The sequence below is a fragment of the Megascapheus bottae genome, chromosome 14, assembly GCF_031878675.1.
Source record: "Megascapheus bottae isolate mThoBot1 chromosome 14, mThoBot2.hap1, whole genome shotgun sequence".
Classification (NCBI taxonomy): domain Eukaryota; kingdom Metazoa; phylum Chordata; class Mammalia; order Rodentia; family Geomyidae; genus Megascapheus; species Megascapheus bottae.
Genome location: NC_143522.1, coordinates 59,234,239 through 59,261,230, shown reverse-complemented (window position 1 = coordinate 59,261,230; position 26,992 = coordinate 59,234,239). Strand labels below are relative to the sequence as shown.

At 35.7% G+C, this 26,992-nt stretch overlaps 1 protein-coding gene and 1 pseudogene across 2 annotated transcripts in view; both read right to left on the bottom strand.

Moving 5' to 3' along the window:
• The window catches only part of Scfd1 (sec1 family domain containing 1), a 72,598-nt gene that overhangs the window by 24,811 nt on the left and 20,795 nt on the right, over positions 1 to 26,992 (bottom strand). For both annotated transcript variants that reach the window (XM_090345339.1, XM_090345338.1), the window contains 6 exons: positions 26,256 to 26,355; positions 15,166 to 15,305; positions 13,026 to 13,116; positions 12,390 to 12,463; positions 11,291 to 11,372; positions 2,509 to 2,605 (listed from right to left, as the gene is read on the bottom strand). In XM_090345339.1, coding sequence (XP_090201465.1) covers positions 2,509 to 2,605; positions 11,291 to 11,372; positions 12,390 to 12,463; positions 13,026 to 13,116; positions 15,166 to 15,305; positions 26,256 to 26,355 — 584 coding nt within the window. The remainder of the gene's footprint in view (positions 1 to 2,508; positions 2,606 to 11,290; positions 11,373 to 12,389; positions 12,464 to 13,025; positions 13,117 to 15,165; positions 15,306 to 26,255; positions 26,356 to 26,992) is intronic.
• Positions 2,612 to 4,937, bottom strand: LOC150055386 (chromobox protein homolog 3 pseudogene; annotated as a pseudogene).

Sequence of the window (26,992 nt, the reverse complement as noted above, 5' to 3'; positions counted from 1 at the left end):
GCTGAACCTAGTATTATATTTCCCAAATTGGAACCTCTGAACATGTAAATCTTCTTTTTCTGAAGGGTGTTAGCTTACTACCAGTGTTATGAAACACACTTTTGGACTTGTGTTACAGAGCAGCATATTTTTGGTGTTTTAAGACAAAACACCAGTCTCCAAACAATTTTCTCAGTGCACTGGTATAGTAGGATATTCATTCAAAGCGTAATAACTTGTCCAGAGAAACTCTCTTATTCTCGCATTTCACATGGTAAACACCCTGGGTGAAAATCAGGGATGAACAATACTATTCTCTGATAGTACCTTCCAAAGTATCTTAACATTCATACAGTGAGACAAAAGGAGGATTTTCTTAGGAGAGGATCACAAAGGCTCAACAGCTATAATCATATAAAATAATACTTATAGACACAAATGCCAAGAAATGGAAACGAGGTTTTTTTTCTTTGTTGCTATTTTTATTTGCTGTACCTTTTGTCTTGTGCTTATGTCTGTGGGAGGGGAGGAGAGGGCATCAAAGAGGAGAGAAAAAGGGTGAACAAATGCAGTAATGATACTCACTAGACACTGTTAAAAATGAACTATACAACTTGTAGGGGAGAGGACAGGGGAACACTATTCAAAAGGAAATGTACTCATTACCTAACTTATGTAACATGTAACTGTAACCCCTTTGTACATCACCTTTACAATAACAATTATAGATAGACAGCAATAATATATATAACTAAACCGCAACAAAAAAGTGTATCTTAAATATTTTCTTTTTGGATCCTTAAATCTTTCCCCTTTACAAAAGTGCGCCTTAAGATGTAAGGATACAGAATCATAATACATATTTCATTATAGAATAAAGACTTGGAATGAGGTAATATAGCATATAACTATAATCGAAGCAACTGGGAGGATAAGGGTGGAGGATTCTGAGTTTGAGCCAGAGCTACACAGTATGTATCAAGTCAGTCTGGCATACACAGTGAGACTCAAAATACAGAAAACAAAACAACCCCTCCCACCCAGCAAATATATTATCAGTAGTCACTGATTTTCATGCTTTGGAATACAGACAGTCCATTTATTCTTACTCTGTGAACACAACAAACAATGGTGAAACAAAGATCAGGGACAAGTTCTCATGTTAATAATTAAATGTTACAACCAGGATATTTTACATATTAGGTTATGGTATTCAAGAATAAGAATATCTTATGAGGGGGCTGGGAGTTTGGCCTAGTGGTAGAGTGCTTGCCTAGCATGCACGAAGACCCGGGTTTGATTCTTCGGTACCTCATACATAGCAAAAAGCTGGAAGTGGTGCTGAGGCTCAAGTGGTAGAGTGCTAGCCTTGAGAAAGTCCAAGGACAGTGCTCAGGCCCTGAGCCCAAGCCCAGGACTGGCAAAAAAAAAAAAAAAAAATCTTATGAATAAGAATGCTGGTATTTTGTTTTTCTGTTTTAGTATACAGTCTTTTTTTTTTTCCCTTGTTGATCATGGGACTTGAGCTCTGGGCCTGGGTGCTGTCCTCTAGCTCTTCAGCTCAAGGCTAGTGCTCTACCACTTAAGTCAGAACAACACTTCTATTTTTTTCTGGTGGTTAATTGGAGATAAGAGTCTCATGGACTTTAGTGCCCAGGCTGGCTTTGAATGGTGATCCTCAGATCTCAACCTCTTAGAGTAACTGGGATTACAGGTGTGAGCCACTGGTGCCCAGCAATAATTAGTCTCACTGGTACAACTACTGTTACTACCAACTTGTATAGGTTTTGTTCCATAATCAGTTCTATTTCCAAAATCTTTTGTAGCTACTGTATTCAGATTTATCATGCAGTGTTCAGTCTGGGAACTGATGGTCTAGCCCTTCACCTTTCTTTGAAACGCTGTCAGGATTATATTCATGAATGTGTTCTTCAGAGATGAGCCTAGGAATTCATCAACAACTTTATGGGATTGCTTTCCTGAGCTCCATCCTACTCTGAGGTCTCCCTGGTACTTTGCCATTCCCTTGGCCTTCCCTATTGGGTACTCTGGCCAGAAAGCTTTGGCTTTAGTAATTCTGCTCCACTGCATATTCGTGCAACTATGGCTATAGCTATAAACCAGCAGCTGGTATAATACACATTTAAAAGAAAAAAAAAGGAAAAAAATGATAAAAAAGTAAAAAAACAAGCTCTGTTGGGAGGTTAAACAAGAGGATGAATGAGGATGAGCATGGTTGAAGTTGTTTGTAGTATTAAAACTGTGAATGAAGCCTACTGAAAGTAGAGAGGAGGGAAAATAAGAGAATGATAGAGTATGCCTATTAGGATACATATGCATGTATACAAACCTTACCATTGTACAACTAATTAATGCAAACAGAAATGTGAAGAAAATAATCCCATTAATTGCTTTGGTTATGAACACTGGCTGACAGTAAAGTAGTAATTTTGTTGAAACATTGCCCAACTAAAAACATTGAATGATCCTATGAAAAATTTCTATTAATCTCAAATTTATAGTACCTACCATCAGGGTCAGATATGATATCTAGAAGGGATTTATCCAGGGTAGTTTTGCTCATTATTTTTTCTTCATATTCAAAATATATGTCCAGTTTTCTTGCCTGTTTCAAAATAAGTATTAGATGAGGATACATTAGATGAGTGTCCTTGCTTACAAGTTTCAAATTTTTTTTTTGTTTTGTTGGTTGTGGAGCTTCAACTTTGGGCCTAGGCACTGTCCCTGAGCTCTTCAGCTCAAGGCTACCACCCTCCCTCTGGAGCCACAGCACCACTTCCTGTTTTCTAGTGGTTAATAATAGGAGATAAGAGTCTCATGGACTTTTTAGTGTCTCAGCTGGCTTTGACCTGCCATCCTCAGATCTCAGCCTCCTGAGTTGCTAGGAGCCACCATGCCCCGCACAAGCTTCAATTTTCATGGTCAATTTTTTTTAAAGGAATATGAAACTATTTATTGACCACTGTTCACCATTATTTACAATAAAGTAAACAATATACAGTTGGGTAACATTCTGATTACTACAAAGTTGTTTTTCTGGCTTTTGTGGAACCAGTAACCCAATACTGAAAAAAATTGAGCCTACATGTTAGGAATGAGTTAGGTTAAAGAAAAAGCATGCAGGTCAACAATTATAAAATTTTGTCCACTCATTTAGGCCAGCAGGTCTAACCAATTGATTTTACATTTCCATGAGCAGAGTCTTAGATAGCTCATGATCTATGAGCTTTTAGTATACAGATTCTAATACTCTGTAAAGGAATGCTCATTACACAAACTGTTTTTTTTTTTTGCCAGACCTGGGCTTGAGCTCAAGGACTGAGCACTGTCCTTGGACTTTCTCAAGACTAGAGCTCTACCACTTGAGTCTCAGCAGCATTTCTGGCTTTTTTCTATGTATGTGGTACTTAGGAATCGAACCTGGGTCTTCGTGCATGCTAGGCAAGCACTCTACCACTAGGCCAAACTCCCGGTCCATACACAAACTTTTAATGAAAGGAAATCAAAATTTATCTTAGTTGTCTCATCTGGGTGAGGGAAGCTGTTGATAGACACTTTTCCTTTCAAGACATTTTGCAAACCTATTGCATTTGCTATCTATGGCAGAGGCAGGAGGACTTAAAGTTGAGGCTATCCTGGCTACTTACTAAGTTCAAGGACAGCCTGAGCTGCCTAGTGACCCTGTCTTAAACAACAACGAAATAAAACAAGGGTCAAAGATGTAACACAGTGATACATCATTTGCCTACATATGCAAGGCTCTGGGTCTGATGCCCAACACCTCTAAACAAGCGAAATCTCTGAAACAAAAAACTACCCATGTAAGTATTTTGTTTACACACACACAAACACACAAAAAAATTCAGGATGGTCCTTCAACATAGCAGTTAAAGACAAATTGTTCTGATTAAGTAATAGCCAGAAAAAGTTGCCTCATTAAAAAAAATCTGTTCCTGAATACAAAGGAAATATACCATGGTATTAAATATTCTTTTCTGATAAAGGAAGCAACTACAGAAAGCCTTAATTATATTTGTTCAAAGTAACCAGTGCTACTGAGGGAAAAAAAAAACCAAACTCAACAACTCCCAATACTACTTTCAAAACCAACATATCAAACTTGATTTTCATTAGAATGTAGTTGTTTCACACCATTAATTCAAAAACCAAGACTCAGATTTTATATATATGTATAAATATATATAAAAAACAATGCAAACAATTACTGCACTTCATCTTCTGGACAAGAATGCCAAGTTAGTCTCTCTTCATAAAAAGCAATTACAATCTAAGGACACTTCATATTTGCCTCTTTTGCCAGCACCAAGTCAGCTTCATCTGAATCTTTCCATTTCATGAGAAACATCAATTCTCCACTGCTGTCTGTGGTACCAATCTTTATTCGTTCAGGATCTAGACCTCTAGCAAAGCCCCTTGGTTTGTCAGTAGTATCTCTTTTTTTCTTTGATTTGCTGTCATCAGATTCATTGTCTGATATTTTCTTTTTGTACCATCCTTTTCTTTACCAGCTTTTTGAGAATTAAGAAATGCTTCAATTAATTCTGGACAATCTAAATTTTCTTCAGGTTCCCAAGTATTATCAGCATCTGTAAATCCCTTCCACTTCAGGAAATATTCTACCTTCCCATTCACTACATGCCGGTCCAGTACTTTTTCCACAACAAATTCTTCAGGCTTTGCTTCTTCAACTTTACTCTTTCTGTTCTGTTTCTTTCCCATTTTTTGTAATGTAGTTTTGTAGAGGCCATTTTAAATTGTAGACTTGATGAGCTATTACTCAGATGCTCCCAGTCGCGATCATGCAACAGCAGCAGTGTCTCCGGCCCGCGGGCTCCCAGCTCCAGTCACATCCAAGGGGCTGGTCAATTTTTTAAAAAAACATTCATTTCCTTGTGGAATTTAAAGACCAGGGCACAGTCTTTGGACACTATTTTTGTCAAGGCTAGTACTCTGCCACTAGAGCCACAGCTCCACTTCTGGCCTTTTCTGTTTATGTGGTACTGAGCAATCAAACCCTTTTTTGCATATCTGTATTCAGTAATTACTTATGCTTTCTTTTCAGTTTCTCTGAAGCGAACCAAAACCATTTACAGAAACTGAAAGGCAACTGGAGTGTTGTGGAACATTTTCTAATCTCACATAGTTGAGATTTTGTTTACCTACAATCTATTTAAATATTTAATTATCATCTTCACTGAGTCTCAAATGTGCAACTTAAGTTTTACAGAGGCAGTTATGTACAAATTGTACAGACTGAAATAAAATACAAATAACTCTCTGGCAAGTAAATAGTCCAGCCTGTGAGAAAAGGCAAAGCAGCTATGTAATGTCAGCAAGTTGGTATGAAATGGCAGTTGACAATATTTAAAGAGTTAAAATCTTTTGTTCTATGTCAGTCTGGAGATATTTGGATATTCCAACATCTATAAATTTTGTAGACTAGAATAATGATGCTTAGTATTAGAACAGTAAAATAAGTAGATGTGATAATTTTAAAAATAACTATGTCACAGTAAAATACATGTAACTACTTGTAACAATAAAAAAAAAGAAATGGCAGTTGAGGAATGGCATTAATTTGGTATATTCACCAAGTAGAGACAAACAAGATCGGTTCTATTTTATTTTGAAAGCTGATCAAGCCTTGAACAAACCCTTGTTCAAGTAAAGATCATCACGTTATCAGATGATATCTTTAAATCTAATTCAAATCATCAACTTTCTCTACAAAAATGAGCAAATAAAAATAAGGGTCCAATTATTAAATCATGGAAATGATTTGAGTTCCAAAGGAAGAGAAAAATATTCATAAACCTTTTATACAATCATTTATAAACTTATTTGAAATTCCAATATTGATATTCAATAAGGTAGAAATTTGATTATATTCATAAAATTGATCAAGCCTGAGATAAAAATCTAAATTTATTATTATGTTCCTGAACTTTGATATATTCTAAAATCTTTTTTTTTTTTTGATATGTTCTCCACCAAAGAGCGAGTAGAGATTTCATTTTAATTCACCAAGGAGTAAACAAGGTTCTGGTAAGTTCTCCCTCCCTGAGATGCCAGGCTTTGAGGTCTAGCCTATGCTGAAAGAGACTCTTTGAGAAGCACCCACGCATGCTAAGCAGTCTGTGGAGTAGATGGATCACGGAGCCTGTAAGTAGCTTGGATTTATACTAAGTAATTCTCTATTTCTTGAGCTGTGTCTCAAGTGATAGAGCTCCAGCCTTGAGCAGAAATATTCATGGCCAATACTCAGGCTCTGAGTTCAAGACCCAGGAGTGGCAGGCACACAAAGATGTGTGCTTAAACACACACAAATATTAATGTCTGTGAAAGTTCAGATTGATAGAATGTATTCATTTTCGTTTTTAACTTCTAAAGCGTGTATTTAAACAAATATCTATAAATTATTTTATGAAGTGGTAGTACAACATCTAGTTACATTAATAATATTCTCCTTTTCATCGTATTTATACCAATAAAAACATAGTGGTCTGTTAAAAATCTGTTTCAAATATTATCTAATGGGACATTTTGATATTTTCACCCTTTCAGTTTGTTTCTAATTAAGGAGGATAAAAAAAAAATATAAGGGTCCAGTAACAAACAAGCTCTAGTACACTTAGTTTACTTTCTTCCTGCAACATCTGAGGAACAGTCAGGCATTAGTGCATTAGGACAAACAGCACATATGCCATTTCTTCCTCTACTATTCCTTACAGGTGGGCTTCTCTTACTTAGATACCTGGTGCTAAAGAGTACATAATTCAGCTTGACTGAAGTAGGTTGTCCATAAATTAGGAAAGTAACTCCCTAAACCACTTCTCCACAACCACCAAGTAGAAGAGCCTATTTGCATCAGCGAGGAAAGGAGCTACTAAAGCAAAGATTAAAGACAAATTTGAAGAGAAAAGCTCAAAGAATACTCCACAAGACATAATCTTACTAATAAAAATGACTTAGATTACTAAATGTTTATCAAGAAACACTGAAAAGATGAAACTAGTAAAGTATTACGGACAAGAGATACTTGATTTCAGAATTTGTTGTCAGGGCTGGAAGCGTGGTCTAGTAGTACAGCAGTTGCCTAGCATGCATGAAGCCATGGGTTTGATTCCTGGGTACTACATACACAGAAAATGCTGGAAGTGGTGCTGTGGCTCAAGTGGTAGAGTGCTAGCCTTGAGGAAGCCCAAGGACAATGCCTAGGCCCTGAGTTCAAGCTCTAGGACTGGCAAAAAAAAAAAAAAGTAATTAGAGATAGACTATAAATCACTGTGTTGCACATAGGGATGGTAACAGTGAAGATAAAGGCAGCAAGTGTGGAACTCACTTGCTTAGCTAGCATGCACAAGACTCTGGATTTTATTCCTAGCACAGCACAGCAAAACAAACAAAAAATAGAAAATGGTTCTTAAAAGTAAATATAGGAGTTTGGCCTAGTTGGTAGAGTGCTTGACTAGCATGCATAAAGACCCCAGTTTGATTCCTTAGTACCACATACACAGAAAAGGTCGGAAATGGTGCTGTGGCTCAAGTGGCAGAGCTCTAGCTTTGAGAAAGCTCAAGGACAGTGTCCAGGCCCTGAATTGAAGCCCCAGGAGCGGGGTGAGGGAGGGAGAAGTAAATGGAAATTCAGGAAATTTTTAACTAGGGAAATAGAAAGAATGAAGTTTATTTGTTCAATTTGACGAGAGGAAAAACTTTAAAAAAAGGATAGTCAACATAAAAAAGACTTTAGAAAAAACTCTGTAAGAATCTGTGATCATATTAAGTAAACTATATATGTAGAAAATAGTTAACAATTTATATGGAAAAATACCTTTATATGGAAATATACCTTTTCTGTGATGTGAAAATCTTTTGATATTATTTGAGTCTCTCGAACAGTACAACTAGGACTAGTATATTCTCTATCTGCATTAATTTTCTTCTACAAAACACGTTCTTTACAGAAATTTCTTTAAATCAGATCTTTTAGGAGTGTCTTTCAATTATAATAGTATATTCATAAATGTGCAACATTTAGATAAAATTACTCAATATCTTGAATGACAAAATTATTTTCTAGTACAGGATGTTCTATAGGTAAAACACTTTCATTAGACCAAGCAGAATGCTTATTGCTTTTATTAGGGATATTAGGTGATATACTAAACTTTCTTGGACAGATAGCTTAGCTTACCCTGAAACACTGACCTAAAAATCACTGGGGTAAATAATAATTACCATGAAAACTTTAATGAGAAATTGTACTTTATAAAGTACCATTTTCATCAATTGTCTTTTTTTTAATGGTCCTGAAATTTAAATTCAGAGGAGTCTTAGCTTTCTTGGCTTAAGGCTAGAGCTTTGCCACTTGAGCCACATCTCCATTCTGACTTTTTGCTGGTAATTGAAGATAAGAGTCTTATCAATTGGTATACCTGGGTTGGTCTTAAATTGGAGTCCTTCGCTATCAGTTCCCAACTGCCTGCATCTTGTAATTTAGTACTCAAGTCCAACATGACTGATGTGCCTCATCACTTGGGAACAGGCCTCAGAACCATCTCTATATCCTCAGTCTGCTTCTCTTACTTGTACCACTTAAATGCTTGATATCTTACCTTCTACTTTATGATCATTATTATAAAAGCTCCAGAAAAACAGAGAATTTGTCTTGCATACTATAGCATCTTAAGGACAAAGGCATGATACAAAGTCAAACATGATTGCATTACTTTCAACAAAATTTTATCAATCCAAAGCTCTAGTTTCTGATTTATAACTAGAGAATATATTTGTGGAAGGTTATTTGTGTGTGTGCACGCACCAGTCTAGGGGTTGCTTGGACATTGTTCTTGAGCTTTTTTGCTCAAGGCTAGTATTCTACCACTTGAGCCACAGCTCCACTTCTGGCTTTTGGGGGTTAACTGGAGGTAAGTGTGTCATGGATTTTCCTCCTGGGCTGGCCTTAAATCATGATTCTTAGTAAGATCTCAGCCTCCTGACTAGCTAGACAGCAGTGCATTTTCCATATTTCAATACCCAGTTTAGTATTAGGAGCTTACTTTAGCATTTTCCTAATTTTATAGCTGGGAAACGTCAGAAAGTAAAAAAAGAACAAAACTTTTAATAATGAAGAGGGGAAAAAATAAAAACAAAAACAAAAAAAACCAGAGACCAATCCTCTTTCAGCTGCCTTTTTGGTGGTTCAATCAGAGACAGAGACTCACAGGCTCTTCTATCCAGCTGGCAATGAACTATGATTCTGTAGATGTCAGCTCCTTAGCACCTAGCATTATAGACATCAGCTACTGGTACCTAACTAGAAAATCATTTTTAGTTGTCTATTTGTACATAGTACCAGCAAAGATCAAGTATCAAAAACTACTGGGTCTGATCTCAGAGTCCTTACTGCATAATTTTACCTTAATATATGCCACCTAGAGTCAATATTTATTTTAGAGCAGTGAATTTTTGCTTTATTAGATTCATGGTCTCGGTTAAATGGACCGGACCAGCTTTTTTTGTCATTTGGTAAGAGTTGTAACACAAGGAAGGGAACATACTAGCAGAATCGCCCACAGATTACAATTATGATTCTATTGTTATATGTACATGAAAATATCAAGTATTAGCATCAAGATGGGAAAAAAGAAAAAAAAAATTATATTGTCAGCTCGATAGAAATTATGCAGGTTTAAATTCCATGCTGCTGGCATATGACCATTATCTATGTGTTTGCTCCTATTTACAGCTCTATGGCTTTCTAAATACTTAAAATATAAAATATTTTTCATACACACAAAGCATTATTCACTTCTTTAGACAGGCAACAATTATACTTTTTTTTTTTTTTTTTGCCAGTCCTGAGGCTTGAACTCTGGGACTGGGCTCTGTCCCTGAGCTTCTTTGGCTCAAGATTAGCACTCTACCACTTGAGCCATAGTGCTATTTCACTGGAGTTAAGGGTCTCATGGACTTTCCTGCCTAGGCTGGTTCTGAAGTGTGATCCTCAGATCTCAGCTTCCTAAATAGCCAGGATTACAGGCATGAGCCACTAGTGCCTGGCTTATATATACCCATCTTTCTCAAAGAAATTATGAATGTGTTGTATCAATTGAAAAGTAGAAGTTAGTAAGTCTTAGTGCGTGACCAATCCATTATTGGAATTCAGTGGGAGGACTCATTAAACAAGCTGATGTGGGATAATCATGAACCAGATAATAGAAAAAAAACGATAATAATATTGAGAAGCTTGATGTATTTTTTTCAAAACCATAGTCTATGCTATACTAGTGGCTTGCACTTGTAATTCTAGCTACTTGAGAGGTTTACAGCAGAAAGATTGTAGTTTGAAGCCAGCATAAGCAAAAAAAGTCAACACACCTTACCTTAAAAATAACCAGCAGGGCTGGGAGTTTGGCATAGGAGTAAGTAGAGTGCTTGCCTAGCATGCACTCCTCGGTACCACATACACAGAAAAGGCCAGAAGTGGTGGTGTAGCTCAAGTGGTGGAGCTCTAGCCTTGAGAAAGCCCAAGGACAATGCTGAGGCCCTGAGTTCAAGCCCAGGACTGGCAAAAAAAAAAAAAAAATCCAGCAAAAATACATGGATATGGAGGCATAGATCAAGTGGCATAGCACTAACCTATTACTATAAAGCTCGAAGCCCTGACTTCAAACCCCATTACTGCAATAACTCAGTAACTCTCTCCTTCCCTTACTTAACTCACTCACTCTCATAGTTCAAGACATACAGTAAGCTTTGATGTTAACAGATTCATCTAAAAGCCAAAACTTGAAAACTGAATCAAATAAATGGAAGTGGTGTTACTAATGGGCACTTTAGATAGTAATACAAAAAGGATTTCTAAACTAGGCACTGTGGTAGATGCTGCATGCCTGTAATCCCAGTACTTGGGAAGCAGAGGCAGGAGGATCGTGAGGGAGTTTAAGCCCAACTTAGAGAGGCCATAACACTCCAAAAAGGATTTTTAAATCTATATTACTCATGGTAAAAATACATGGCTACTTCTTAATAAATACTACAGGTAGGATTGAGACAATGTATATGGATCTAACAGTATATACTGAAGTAATTTTCTTGGGTTCATCACTTATTCTTGCTGATACTTACATGAACACATCTTTGCTTTTTACAATTATACTTTATAATGTCAAAACGAATACTCAGTGAGATAATAAACATGAAAGCAGCTTATAAAACCCTATACAAACACAAGTCAAAATGTGAGAGGGAAAAAAAGTAATTTTACCTTTATATGTTCTAAAACAGCAGTGGCAACATTTGTATGTAGGTCAATAAGTCTTTTTTTTTCAAGGAGTTCTGGCAAAGAACTACAAATACCAAAAAAAAATGAAAATTAACCATAAAATTTTCTAAGAAAATGATCAGACTATAATAAAGTCATAACTGGTGTTTCTTTTGTGGGAACTTAGAACACCGAAACAGTGATGACAAGTTACCAACTAAATTTACTTTCCAGGTTTGAAATAACACAGCTTATTTTGGAAATTCAATCTGCTATTGAGCTCCACATCTCAAATATAAACAGAAAACTGACCATGAAATTTACAGGATATTCATAATATTGAAAAACTGCTTAATTTTCAATAAAAAATCTGGAAAATATTAAAAGTAATAATGGCTTCCTTTTCTTTTCCTAATAAAATTATCCCATCAGAAATTTGAAATAAACAAATGTTCTGCTGTATTTAAAAGGGGACTGAAGCTAGAAACCAGATGTCAAACAATTTGTTTCTTTACATTCAAATGGATTTTGCTATTGCCTATTATTTATTACTATTAAAATGTTAATCTTCTCTTTGTTTTTTGCTTTATGTGCCTGAGTCTTGAACTCAGGGCCTGGTGCTGTCCCTGAACTTATCACTCAAGGGTAGCACTTTGTCCCTTTAGACATTTGAACTTCCCTTCCGGCTTATCAGTGGTTATCTAAAGATACTCAAGGATTCTTTTTCCCCTGGGCTGACTTTGAACCACAATCATCAGATCTTAGCTTCCCGTGTAGCTAGGATTACAGGCATGCGCCACTGGCACCTAGCCATTTTTTTTCTTTTTTTCTTTTTTTTCCTGCCAGTCCTAGACTTGGGCGCAGGGCCTGAGCACTGTCCTTGGGGCTTTCTCAAGGCTGGAGCTCTACCACTTGAACCACAGCACCACTTCTGGTTTCTTTTCTAGGTATGTGGCCAAGGAATTGAACCCGAGTCTTTGTGCATGCTAGGCAAGCTCTCTACTGCTAGGTCTAACTCCCAGCCCGCAATTGGCCATTTTTGAACCTCCAAAATATATCTTATCAACACAAAGACTTCAAAAAGGATATATTGTGTACTCACCTAACAGCTGATGTTAGCTTAGCAGTATTGTCAGAAAGCATACTTATGGCTCCTTCATCTTCCCCTTCTAGGCCCTGGGGAAGGAAAAAAGGCTCTAGCAACCACTCAAAATGTCCAAGTCCCAAAACAAAAGCAAACACATCCCTAAGATTACTGGTAAAACTTAAATCATTAGGAAAAAATATTATTCTTTAAAGAGAGAGCACATATACATGTATACATATTTCTGTCAGTGATAGAAAAGTTCTAGTTATCATTCTAGTAAACAGTTAAGGACATAAAGAATCAGATGGCATTTAAGATGGGCTAGAAAATTGTAATGAACTGCACAGCTCAAGTCTAAAGTTAGTTCATAGTGGCAGAGTGATCAGTACTAGAAAATATATTTCTAAAACAAAGTCACATGTTTTTGCATATCATAACATATATACCATTGTATATTATGTATTATTTTAAATATATAAATTTAATCTTTTGACTAGGTTTCTTTTTGAAAAAGCCAACAAGTTGAGAAAAATTATGTGGGCAAAGAAATAATCAATGACCTTGAACTTTTGAGAGACAGAAAAGCAAGCCCACTTATCCCTTCAGATATCCTTCTTCCCTATAATAGTTACAAAGCAAACAAGACCTTACCATAATGCTTTTAAGTCGTTTGACCTCATCTTCTTGTGCTCTGTAAGATTCTAGTTCTTGTTGAACAGATTCTGCAACTTCTGGGAATGGACTAAAACAATATTTCACAAGAGGAACCATGAGCATAAAGATTGCTAGCTTTAAAATCTATATTATAATTCTTATAAAATCACATATTGCACTTAATTATACATACTAGTAAATAAAAATTAAAGCTAGTAAAGGGAAATTTAAAAAAAGGAAGTCATGGCCTATCAAATGTTAATTACTATCTGAAGAGTCCACTCAATTACAATGATGACATTTTAAAATTATCACATGATGAGACCAGGATCGTAGCCTAGTGGTAGAGTGCTCACCTCGCATGCACTAAGCCCTGGGCTCAATCCCTTGGTACCACATACACAGAAAAAGCTGGTGCTGTGGCTCAAAGTGGGAGAGCACTAGCCTTGAGCAAAAAGTATCCAAGGACAGTACCCAGGCCCTGAGTTCAAGCCCCATAACTGGTGAAAAAAAAACCCCAAAACCAAACCAAACAAAACAAAAAAGAAAAACAACTATAAAGTAAAATTATCATTTGCTAGTAATTGTGACAAAAACATATTAACTCAGTACGTTTTAATACTTACTGGCAACACTAGTTTTTGTCTGGTTGATGCCAAAAAAATATCCTCTATTAATGCCTTTCTTACAGCAGGTGCTCATGGCTCATTCCTGTAAACCCCAGGCATTCAAGGGGCTAAGTATTAAGTCTGAAGATACCTTGGGCATGAAAATCTGTGAGCCTGATCTCTAACCACCAAGAAGCCACCAATGGAGTTGTGGCTCAAGTGGCAGAGTGCCAGCCTTGGGAAAAAAATCTGAGACACGGCACTCAGACCCTAGGTTCAAGTCCCAGAATTGGCACACAATAAATGTCTCTTTAATGAAGTACTACTACTTCTACCGCCTCATTTTGGAGACAAGTGCAGACTACAGAACTTCAAAGCAAAGGTATTACTTAAGATATACTGTAATGGTACTTAAAACTGCTATAGTCATAAACAGAAACCAAAAAAGCAATTTTTTTCTAAAGATGATGTAAAATCTGTTACAGCAAAATGATTTTCTAGTTTTAAAAAAATGTTACATCTATTTTTATACTTAAAACCTAAGAAACATCCTAACATGGTGAACAAGGTCTATCCTACTTCTCTTTAAGTATAAATGTAAAATGAAATAGAAAGAAGAATGGATATATCAACAATATACACCACTAACTTTATGGATAACACTCCTTAATTGATGAAAAGCATGTTTATTTCTGGGAGAAATGAATTTTTGATTTAGAATTGACTTTAGCCATGGTAACCACTAGGTAAGTTGTAGATATAACTAAACCAATGAAGTATGATACACCTTAAGAACACATAGCTATACACACAATATACATATTTGCGTACAATAAACTACATTCCAAATTCATGTTTTCATTCATTATTTCTTACGTAATTTGAAAAGTTCTCTGGATCTCAGGGTTAGTTTCTCTTGTCACAGATACAAAACAAGATTTGTATGAGAGTAAACTGAACAGAAAGGAAAAATTTCACCCTGGGATTTCCCTATCATAAAAGCTAACTTAAATGAAAGGCAGGAATAACTCATAAACCCAGAGTCAGTGAAGCCAAAAACAAAATATAAAGGATTATATGTCAGCAATCCTAACTATTCAGGGGGCTAAGAGTTGAGGATTATGGCTTCTAGCCAGTCAGAGCAAGGAAAATCTGACACTCATCTCCTATTAACCACCAAAGAGTCAGAAATAGAGATGGCTCAAGTGGCTTAGTGCTATCCCTGAGCAAAACAACGTAGGGACAGTATACAGGCCCTGAGTTCAAGCCCCAGAAGAGGCATACAATCTATACAATCTGCAAAATTATGGGATGACTTTGTTGAAGACAAGGACTGCCCTACAAGGTACCAACAAATGAAACAGAGTTAGGAAGAAATGGAACCATTAGGCAACTATCTATGGACTAAGTATCAGTACCACTAGTAAAAACTACCACGATCCTTCATAATTCTTAAATTTTTTTAGGTTAGACAACATTTTCATTTCTCTTTCAGGGATAAGTCTTTTACTTACATATATTTTTCTTACCTTCCTTTATGTTTCTGCCAAAATTTATCAACTGGAGTTAAATCATAAGACTTCTTGTTTTTTCTCTTTGGTCTAGCACCAGCTGGAGAGTTTTCTACTCCTGAAGATTCTTCTAAATTTACTCTGTTTAAGTGGAAATCCTAGGAAAAAGTTAATCCATTTTAAAAACCAGTCCCTGGGCTGGGAGTTTGGCCTAGTGGTTAAAGTACTTGCCTAGCATGCGTGAAGACCCAGGTTCGATTCCTTGGTACCACATATAGAAAAAAGCCGAAAGTGGTGCTGAGGCTCAAGTGGTAGAGCTCCAGCCTTGAGAAAGTCCAAGGACAGTGCTTAGGCCCTGAGCTCAAGCCCAGGACTGGCCCGCCCCCCCCCCCAAAAAAAACCAGTCCCTGAGTTAAGAGCTACACTAGTAGTTCCTGCAACAAAGAAAAAGAATTTAGATTCTTGCTGCCATTTCCAATATTTCCAGGGACAAAATACCGATCTAAAATTTGAAAGCTTTTGTTCTATGTTCTTTTATGAATTTTAATAGATGTATGTAATTCAAATTTCAAATTTACAGAGAAATTATGTTAGGATTCTTTGTTTAGAAAAGTATTTGATTTAATATATTTACATTTGCATATACATATCCTTTTAATTGACTTTAAAATGAGATAATATATTTTGGACTTTCTTTTGTCATTCAACAATATATTTTAGACCTCGTCCATATTCGCATACGTTCATTGTCCTCGTGCTCATCATTGCCACAATGTTTGGCTGTATCCATTTATTTGACTGGGTCTCTTGATGCCTGGTTGTTTCCAGTAACTCATATATATGTTTGTTTGGGGTTATTTTTGTAGGTCATGGGGCTTGAACTCAGTCTGGGCGCTGTCCCTGAGCAGTTCAGCTCAAGGCTACCACCCTACCCTTGAGCCACAGCCCCACTTCCCTATATATGTATTTTTAAATAAACTTGTTAAAACCTTGGAGTTTCCTAATATTCTGATATGGTACTTGATTGATGGGTTATATTTGAAGAAACTGAAATAGAAGTTATAATAATATTTTCTTTCACATAAATTCTAAGAGCCAACCAAACTAGTAGGTGCTAGACTTCAGTTATGATTAAATTTACTCATATTAAGCTTGATCTTTCCCTTAAAAAAACAGACAAAAATAAAAGTACCTTACCTATCCTTTCTTTCCCTTTTTTGCATTAGATCTGTGGCTTCCCTCAAGTAAAAGAAGCATTTTATGGGCCAACTCTACTCGATAGTAGTGAGTAAAAAGATAAAGCATGGCAACTACAACAGAAGTAAAGGAATGACAAGCAAGGAACTAGACGAAGAAATTACCAAACATAACTGCCACAATCATTTTAGTTCCAATGTGTCTACCTACACTTTAATGATTATTCTAGATCTAAGCAAGTTAAGTGTATTGAGTACAAGTCAATCTCCTCTAAATAAAATAAGGTAATTAATGCAGACTTTGTAATTTATTTCTTTTCTACGTGGCGTGAATTTTATTATTTTAAAGGAATTTGATTGTTAAGCAGTTGTACTCTTAAGAAGGTAACAATTCCATCAGGTTACAAGTACAATGCAGTTTACCAATGTCATGTTTTCCAGTGGTCTTCCCAATTTATCCTCCTTCCCCTTCCAATCCCTACCTTCAAGTTACCTATTTTAATTGCATTACTTTACCAAAAAAAAAAAACCCAAACCAAAAACCTTGCCATTTCTAAGATATAACAAACCCCCTGAAGCATAAGAAAGAGTTGCAAAACAAATTACTAGGAAGGCAAAAACAGACTGTACTATGCTATATTTCAACCTGTTAATAATGATTGTCTTTTCTAAAGACTCCTCACTCCAACTTTTTCAAATTCCTCCATTTTCCCAACCCCACATTGAGTTTTCATTTTGCATAACAAATTATGCATACAAGATGAAGGTATTAAAATAGCACAATGGAAAAAGTAGTTTAACCAATTAATACAAAACATTATCACCTAAGAAAACAAAAAATTCTAAAGTTGAATATCTTTCCACAGTTTAGTTTTATTAACTGCAATTCCTAGTTAAGTACTATTTCTATGGTGATGACACAGCTCATTCAAATGAAAAGTAACTTGTTATCAAAAATGCTGCTTTGAAAATAGAAGTAATGATGGAATGCTTAAAAGTACAAAATGATAAAAGAATAAAAAGAGGAGTTCTGAGAAATAACACAAAAGGTTATAGGAATATTTTCATTGCTTAATAGCAAGGCAAATAAAGAAAAGCAATTTTAATCTTGAAAATTGTGAAATTAAAATATTCTGCAGTATACTCAATCATACAAAAGCAATTGAACATTATACACAAATAAAAATGTAATTAGTTTTAACATTGTAGAGTCTAAACTCTTTTTATCGAGAGCCACATTTTCTTGACTTAAAAGACTGGTCAGTGGTGCCTCAAATCAACATAGATATAAATCAATTCTATTACTAGTGCTGAAAACCTTGTGAATCCTTCTGCAGTTTTGCTTTTCCACAAGTTAAAGCATATCAGAAGAGTCATAGACAGCTGTATGTTAACAAAATGTAACATTCAGATGTGAAAAAAGTAAAAAATAATTTTTATTTTGGCAAGAACTTCTTTTACTCACAATACTATTGTAGCACTCACAAACAGCTACTTGATTCCACAGATAAGACTCTGGAATGAAGTTAACAACCTAAGTTTTCATACTGAAGTGACTAGCTCACACTAAGAAAATCCTTTAATCTCTACTACATTCATACTGAGGAAATAGAGTAGAGGAGTGAAAAACATAAAAAACAGGGAACACATGTTTTTTTTCTTTTTTCTTTTGTTGGTCATAAGGCTTGAACTCGTGGCTTGGGCTCTGTGCCTGAACTTTTTGCTCAAGGCTAGTACTTCTACCATTTTGAGCCACGGGCCGATCACTTCTGGTTTTCTGGTAATTAAATGGAGATAAAGTCACACAGACTTTCCTGCCTGAGCTGGTTTTGAACTGTGATCCTCAGATATCAGCCTCCTGAGTAGCTAGGATTATAGGTGTGAGCCACCAGCACCCTGTTCATATTCTTAATAATGGAAGGGTAAAGTACCTCCACAAGCCTCTGGCTCTTCCTTTAAAGGCAAAGAAATGTGCATTCAATCATTTGAAAGTGCCTCTGTATGCTCCTTGCACATGATTTAAGAACTCTAATCTAAAAAAAAAAAAAAGTGTGACCATCCTTTTATGAGGTTAAGCAGTTTAGGAACTAAGGATAACATCCATGAAATATAATAAGGCAAAAAAGTGTGATGTTTTCTACTTTCTCTAGAGTAGACAAGTACATTTCCTGTATTCATGACTTTCTTTCAGATTTAAGAGTTGAATTTTAAAAAAGTTTCATTTATTTTTGTAATACTTCAATTGTACAAAATGGGTTTCAACATGATATATTCTCTCTCTCTCTCTCTCTCTCTCTCTCTCTCTCTCTCTCTCTCTCTCTCTCTCTCTCTCTCTCTCTCTCCATTGACCAAATATACCCCCTAGATGACCCTTAGGTTTTATCACATTTTACTGAGAGCAACTCAAAAATAATGATCACTGTAGATGAATCAATGTAGTAATTCCATAAGGGTTTCATTCCAATGGCAATATCTAAAATAGTTTGTCTCAAGTTTATAAAACAGATCATTATTTCAATAGTGAAGTTTTCAAAGCTAACACTAATTTCTCTTGGAAATTTTGGATACTATGTTCCTAATTTTAAAAACGGTCTCAATTTGTTCATGAATGCCTCCAAGGCAGTTTCAAGTCATCATCTTATCTAGTGAGGAATACACATAAAGAAGAATAGAAAGTTCTTCGAACTGAAATTCTGTTTCTGCAAAATCAATATAATCAACTATAGGCAGCTATTAAACAACTTGCTTCTATGAACCTAGAAAATTACAGAACTCAATGAGAAAAGCGCAGATGCTAAAGAACTACAAGTTACACAGATTTTATGTGCCACCTGTATTATCAGTATAAACACATACATATTAAGATGGACTTCTAGCCAAAATTATACAAATGTGTATTATAGTAACACTGCTCTCTTGAATGGCTAAAGAGATAACATTCAGAATGATAGAGGTGTGTAGGCTTTAAGTTATTTTAAAATTTAAACTCACACATTTTCTGGTATATCTAAGTCATAATATTTCTTTGGCTCATTCAAATCAGCCTGTCAAAAAAGAAAAATAAAATGGGATCAAAACATATCTGCTGGAATAAAGCATGAGATACCAGTCCTAAACTGATGATTTTAGATTGTTAACACAATTTCATATGACTGTGATAACAAAATGGGTTCTTTAAGCTTAGGAAAAGGAAAAACACTGTAGTATGCTACAGAATATTCCAGTTCTTGATTCTAAACAATGGACTTCAAGTACTATTTATCACTCTTAGCTTTTGGAGAAATGGCTGAGATTAGAACTAGAGAAAAAGAATGGATACAATGAACCAGGTAATTTTTAATTCCTGAAACAAGGAAGATATAAAAGACTAATGGGCAGGGGGGGAGTTTGGCCTAGTGATAAGAGTGCTTGCCTAGCATGCACGAAGACCGGGGTTCAATTCCTCGGAACCACATATATAGAAAAAAAAAGCCAGAAATAGTGCTGAGGCTCAAGTGGTAGAGCTTTAGCCTTGAGAAAGTCCAAGGACAGTGCTCAGACCCTGAGCTCAAACCCAGGACTGGCAAAAAAAAAAAAAAAAAAAAGACTAATGGATGGACATGTAGGCCAGTATTCTTGGCCAAAGATGATATCATTTGTGGGGCAAAATTATTATAATTGCTTGATAACATCTCTAATAAAATTCCATAAGTTCATAAAACAACAGTAAAAAAATTAACTAATCTCACTGATTACCTTTGCAGATGGCTAGGGCATGAACTCATTCTGGAAGTTGTTAAGTAAGAAAATCAAGCATTTTTCCTACGTAGTTGATAAGAGAATAAGCATGTTAGCTACAAAAGATGAAGGAATAGCAGTATCAGTCACCATTTGCTAACTGTATTTAATATAATTTAGAGGGAGCACTTATACCACTAAAATCTTTAGAAAAAAACTTTCTGAAATGATCATTCTGATCAAATTCAGCAATAACACTGTAACAAATAGACATTTTCTGATGTTATAAATGAATAACTATATAACACTGGTACCAAAGGATACACTCAAATAAAATGATCTAATTCTTCAGAACAAAAATTTCAATTAAAAAGAATAAAAGGAATATTGTCAACCAAGAGACTAAAAGGAGGTATCAACCAATACAATGTACACAAATAAGCATTTGAGCAAACCAACTGTAAAGATATCTCTTTGTAATAATTCAGAAATAAGAATATGTAATGGCATTAGGTATGATCCAACTTAATATTTTTGTTGGGCATAAAAAGTGCAAACATTCTTACAGATGCCTGTAGTTTTTATAAGATATTATAATGCCAAGGAAGCTGAATGATGTATACTGGGTTTTATTACAGAATTCCTTACATGTGTTTTTCTTGTGGTCCAGGGCATTGAGTCAAAGACCTCAATATTCTAGGTAGGTCTTTTACCTCTGAGCCATCACCTAGGTCCTTGATTTTTCTGTTTTCTCTGAAATATCTACTATATAAAAATAGTAGAAAAATTGTTTTCCATTGCAACAGTGAATGTCCAAGTATAGGGTTTCATCATCCTGAATTGGAGTGACTTTTACAAGAAGAGCTCTCCCTTGACCATGCATATTAGATAAGAATCAGAAATGCTATGAAGAAATATTATTTTGTGGCACTAACATTAGAAGGGTTTGGATTGAGTGGAACAATCTAATCTTTTTAGTTCAGAGTCAAAAATAGTTATAAATGTCAGCATTTTAATTTTACTTATTTTTTTGTGGAACATGGGGCTTGGACTCTAGACCTGGCTACTATCCCTGAGCTCTTCAGCTCAAGGCTACTGTCCTACCCCTGGGCTTGGGCATTGTCCTTTTGTTCTACAGCTCAAGGCTACTGCCTGACCCCTGTGCCACAGCCCTACTTCCTGTTTTCTAGTGATTAATTGGAGATAAAGAGTCTCACAGTCTTTAGTGCCCAGGCTTGCTTTGGTACTCAGATCTCAGCCTCCTGAGCAGCGAGGATTACAAGTGTGAGCCACCGCACCTGGCTTAAAGGTCATTAGAGTTCCTTATAACTTCAGCAATCACAGCTGGAAATAAATGCTACATATAGTCTGCTGGCAATATACAAATATTGTCTACCACTCCATGTGTACCATTTGTAAGTCATAAGCAATTTATTTATTTATTCTCTAAACTGTAAAGAATTGGGTTCAGTTTATTCCCTGGTACTGGGACTTGAACTTAGGGCCTTACACTCTCCCTTACCTGTTTGTTCACCAGTTAGCACTCTTACACTTGGGCCACATCTCTACTTCTAGATTTTTGTTAGTTAATTGGAGATAAGTCTCTTGGGATTGTCAGCCTGAGTTGGCTCCAAACTTAGATCTCAGACTCCTGAGCATTTAAATTACAGGTGTAAGGCAGGACCAGTAAGAACTGGAGCCTTATAATTAAGAACTGCACTGTCCAAAACTATTATTACTAGTCACATGTTTAATAGTCATTAAACACTCTGAATGTGTTTATCATTAATTGAGATGTGATATAATATATACCAAACTGATAGGATTTTATATATAAAAAAACAAACTATAAGTTGATTTTATGTTAAAATGATAACATTTTGGATAAACTAATAAAATACGTTTGTCCTCTTTTTCACATTTTTAATGTGGTTACAAAAACATGTAAGATTCACAGAAATGGAGAGATAAAGAGTGAACAAATGCAGCAGTAGTACTCATTAGACACTGTATTGAAAATGGATTAACAACTGGTAGGTGGGGCAGAAGGGAAAAACTGGGAGAGTGCAAGGGAAGGGATGACACTGCCCCAAAAGCAATATACTCATTACCTGATTTATGTACTTGTAACCCCTTTGTATATCACCATTGTAAGCCCATATAAGAAAAAAATTCTTGGTTACAATGTCACAGATTTTATATTTTTATCTCAAAGAACCACTGAACTTAGGCCAAAGGGAAAAGATAATAAATGTAAACAAAGAGATACAGTAAGGCTGAGCAAGGAAGATTTTGAGCTGAGGCCAGACTGGGCTACGGGGAAAATTCTAGGCCATCCTGGGTTAACAGTGACACCCTGTCTCAAAACACGCAAAGATGATCAACAAAAGGATAGAATAACTTAATTTGAAACAGTTTAGGAATCATTTAATTGCAAATGAAAATCCTTAAAAAATGCTTTATAATTAATATAGAAACAAATGTTATAAAATTTTACTTTTTAAGTGTCTAGGATGTAGGGGAGAATGGTGAATACCAAAATTAGATAAATCAATTGCTTTTGTCAAAAATTTGGCCCAATGGGCCAGGAGTTTGGCCTAGTGGTAGAGTACTTGCCTAGCATGCACGAAAATCCAGATCTGATTCCTTGGTACCACATACATAGAAAAGCTAGGAGTGGTGCTGTGGCTCAAGTGGCAGAGCGCTAGCCTTGAGAAAGTGCAAGGACAGTGCTCAGGTCCTGAGTTCAAACCCCAGGACTGGCCAAAAAAAAAAAAAAATTGGCCCAAGATCAGCTAGAGCCACATATATGGGGACATTCTAAATTCCATTAAAAAAATGAATGCAATCATTTTTTGCTTTTATTTAGTTTACATACTTCAATAAAAACTTCCTGTCTACAACTATGGTAAAATATCCATTTAATTTGGATTAAGTGTGTAAAAAGTTTATGCTTTTGACTATAAGGAAAATCTTTAAAACGAGGCTAACATAGCTGTTATCCAAGAGGTTTTACATTGAGAAAGACTAGAGGATCAAAAGAATATCAACCTTGGACTCAAAGTATCAATTTTGAATGTGGCATTTATTATATTGCAATCACACATTTTAAGAAAATGTGTTATGTAAAAATGCTTCTCTGGGGCCGGGTGTTTGGCCTAGTGGTAGAGTGCTTGCCTAGCATACATGAAAGACCAGGGTTTGATTCATCGGTACCACACACATAGAAAAAAAAGCCAAAAGTGGTGCTGAAGATCAAGTGGTAGAGCTCTAACCTTAAGAAAGTCCAAGGACAGTGCTCAGGCCCTGAGCTCAAGCCCAGGACTGGCAAAAAAAAAAAAAAAAAAGCTTCTCTGGGGCTGGGAGCCTGGCCTAATGGTAGAGTGCTTGCTTAGCATGCGCAAAGTGCCCTGGGTTTAATTTCTCAGTACCACATATACAGAAAAAGCAAGAAGTGGTATTGTGGCTCAAGTGGTACAGTGCTATCATTGAGAAAGCCCAAGGACAGTGCTTAGGCCCTAAGTTCAGGCTCCATGAACAAAAAAAAAATGCTTCTATGATATCTGAAAAGTATTTCTTTAAAATTTTTACTTAGAAACCCCTTTTTGTAGTATTCTTGAGTGGCATAAAAGGGTACATTTTTATTAAGATGCCTATGTATATTAGTATAATTTCAACTTAATATTTCAGTAAGGGTCAGCAGCAAAGTAAAGACAAAGAAAGGTTTCCAGACTTGGAAACACAAAAAACAAACAAAAGGCAAGATAAGATGAAATGAAGTTGTCTCTATGACAGAATTCTTTTCAGTTGAATCACATTCATCCTGCCCACCAAATAAAAAGAAGTCATGACTTTCTAGCTACAAATTTTGCTTCTCCTATCCTGACAAGGAAGGGACACAACTAAACATGTTTTTCTGTATGTGTGAGAGCATTTCCCATCTTAAATGAAAGTAATCATCTTTCTGACAGATAGGAAAGCCATAGCTGTTCAAAGGTCTAATATATAACTAATCCAACTTTTTAGGCAAAGATAACTGACATTAAAAAAAAAGTCAAGGTACAATTTTAACATTTTCTATGTAGAACTTTCACTCCATCTTGTGGATGCAAAGGGTAAAATATTAAGAACTTTAAAAGCTCTGAAGATTCTTGTAGATTGAAGTTTAAAAATTAAGAAGTGATGGTATGGTTATAACTTTCTGACAACTCTAACAGTTTTTCACATCTAGAAACTTCCTTAAAATTAATGAACAGGATCTCATTGTAATTTGTTCAATTATAACCAATTTCTCAAAGACTGCCAACTCTTTATGATGTGAAGAGTAAAGCAGTAACAATCCTGTTTGTAGTTTTACTACCATCTGATTTTATGACATTTATATGCCAAAGGTTAGAAAATAAAAATTAGTGCAACACAGACAGTATAAAAACCCATATTCCTGATTATTCTCATTCATCCTCAAAGAGAACCAATACTACCATGGTTGGTTTAGGGAGCTCTCATATCCCAATTTTTTCTTATGACAGTAAGGTCTCAAAGCATTATTTCTTTATACTATACATGTATCTTTTTTTGGGGGGGGTGGTGGTCATGGGTGTTGTCCTTGAGCTTTTCAGCTGAAGGTTACCTCCCTACCCCTTGAGCCACAGCACCACTTCACGTTTTCTGGTGATTGACTGGAGACAAGAGTCTCACAGACTGTAGTGTCTGTGGCTTTGAACCATTATCCTCAGATCTCAGCCTCCTGAGTAGCTACATTTCAGGCATGGGCCACCATGCCCGGCTTACATATATTTTCTATACAAACAGACCCCTTTAATTTTCTCTACCCAAAGGAGTCAAGCATGAATCTAGAACTCTAAGTTCAGGAGTTAGAAAAGACCTTAAGTCACTGCTCTACAGTCTCCTCCATACTCGTGCTGGTGGCAATTGTGAGCTAAATTCCTGCACTGAATGTTCTTACAACATACTCAGTCATGGGCAAAATCTGTCCTACTTCCAGTCGTTATTTGTTACAGCTGAATGATAAATGGCTACCCCTCATAGCCCTCTTAATTATTTTTTCTTTAAACCTTTCACTCAGCTCATCCTCTGGACCCTTATTTGACCTACTGCCCTACACAACTCTAGCTTTGACATGCATATCAGCAAATCTATCCGGCACAATTCTGCCTGGAAAGTTCATTTCCACTATGGCTACTTTTATCTCCTTCAGATATTTTCTCAAATGTTTTTCTGTCTAATCCTAAGATTTCAATCATGTTCATTATTACCTACTTTGTTGTCCTCCACAGTACTTTCGATCTAACATTACATATTTAGTTTATTCATTCTCCCTTTCTCCTCCTAAAATGCAAGTTTCAGGAAAACAAGGATATTGTGGGTTTTTTCCTCTTTTCTTTTCTTTTTTGATTTTTAATAATGAAGGTTTGAACTCTGGGCACCATCACTTATAACATGTCCCAGTGCTTTTTACTTTTGTTTATTGGTAGGGTCTTGTCTTATGCTTTTGTTCAGGCCAGCCTCAGACCATGACACCACTATCTCTGAGTAGCTGGATGACAAGCACGAAGCACAATGCCAGCCTTCTTTTTTGAGATGGGATCCTGTTAACTTTGCCCATGCTAACCTCAAACTTTAATCCTATCTCTGCCTCCTCAGTAGATGAAACTATAGGCACAAACCACCATGTCTAGCCCGAAATGAGTCTCTTACTCTCCTATTTAAAAATCTCCTCTCCCAACGACTGAAAAAAAAGGCAATTACAGATTCTCTCCCTAGGGAAAACTATATATATGCCTACTCATTTTCTTTAGTTTGTCTTTTCCATTATTGCCAACAAGACCACTAATTTACTCTATAAAGATCACAAATTTGGAATTTAAACTTCAGTGTTTCACTGAATCTCCAGCATTCTAAGCAAATGCAGTCTACCACCTGAGCCATTCATCAAGCTTCAGCTTTTTTTCTGGTTAATTAGAGAATAAGAGTTTTTGAATTTTGTTTGCCTGGGTTAGCTTCAATTAGTTCTCCAGCAAACTCATCTGCAGCATTCACATCATGATTTCTATTTATACTTTTCAGCTTCATCTTTCTCAACTTTGTTTCAATAGTGGGGATGTTTGTTTTAAACTAAGGGTACTACTACGTGTTACCATAGTTCAGTAATAAGTGCTGTAGTTAGCCTCTTACCAGTACATCATGCACCAATGCTTGATATGTCCAAGTATGGTGTAAAGGAGTTGCCAAATCTATGTTTCTGTCAACAAGGACTAATAAAGGCCTTTGGAAGCTGTAAACACATTAAAAAATTATATGAATCTTTCTAGCAATATATAAACCTCAAATTTCTTAAAACTTTCCAGTACGTAATGCCATTTTGGTATCAATGGTATGATAATACTAGAACTATAATGCTCTGTTTTAAAATGGTTTAGAATATATTTAGTTAATCATAGTAATGATTCGGACTACTTAAAACCTATAAATAATGCTAGGTTATACATCTTATTTAGGGAATTTCCTTAAAGGTCTACCCAAATTCTTAATACAAATAATTTTTGTAATTAAGTTACTTATTATATACTTCATTTTTTGGGAAAAACAATGAGTACAATGGAAATTTTATAAATTATGACTTTTTTCTAAAAAACACAAATCCAAAATGTTTACTTTAGAGAAAAAATTATCAAAAAATCTTACCCCACTATAACATACAAAATAAAGACATCATGCCATAGGGGACCCAGTCATATCAGTATTCACTTAATCACTTAAGAAACAAGGGACTATGACACTTGCGAACTGTTTAAGTCCATATTACAATTTAGATGGAAAGCAAACTGAGGCACAAAAGTCATTTCATTACCATATGTCTACAGAAGTTTATAAGTATTACGGTTATCAGGAGTATTTGTGGCTTTCAAAAG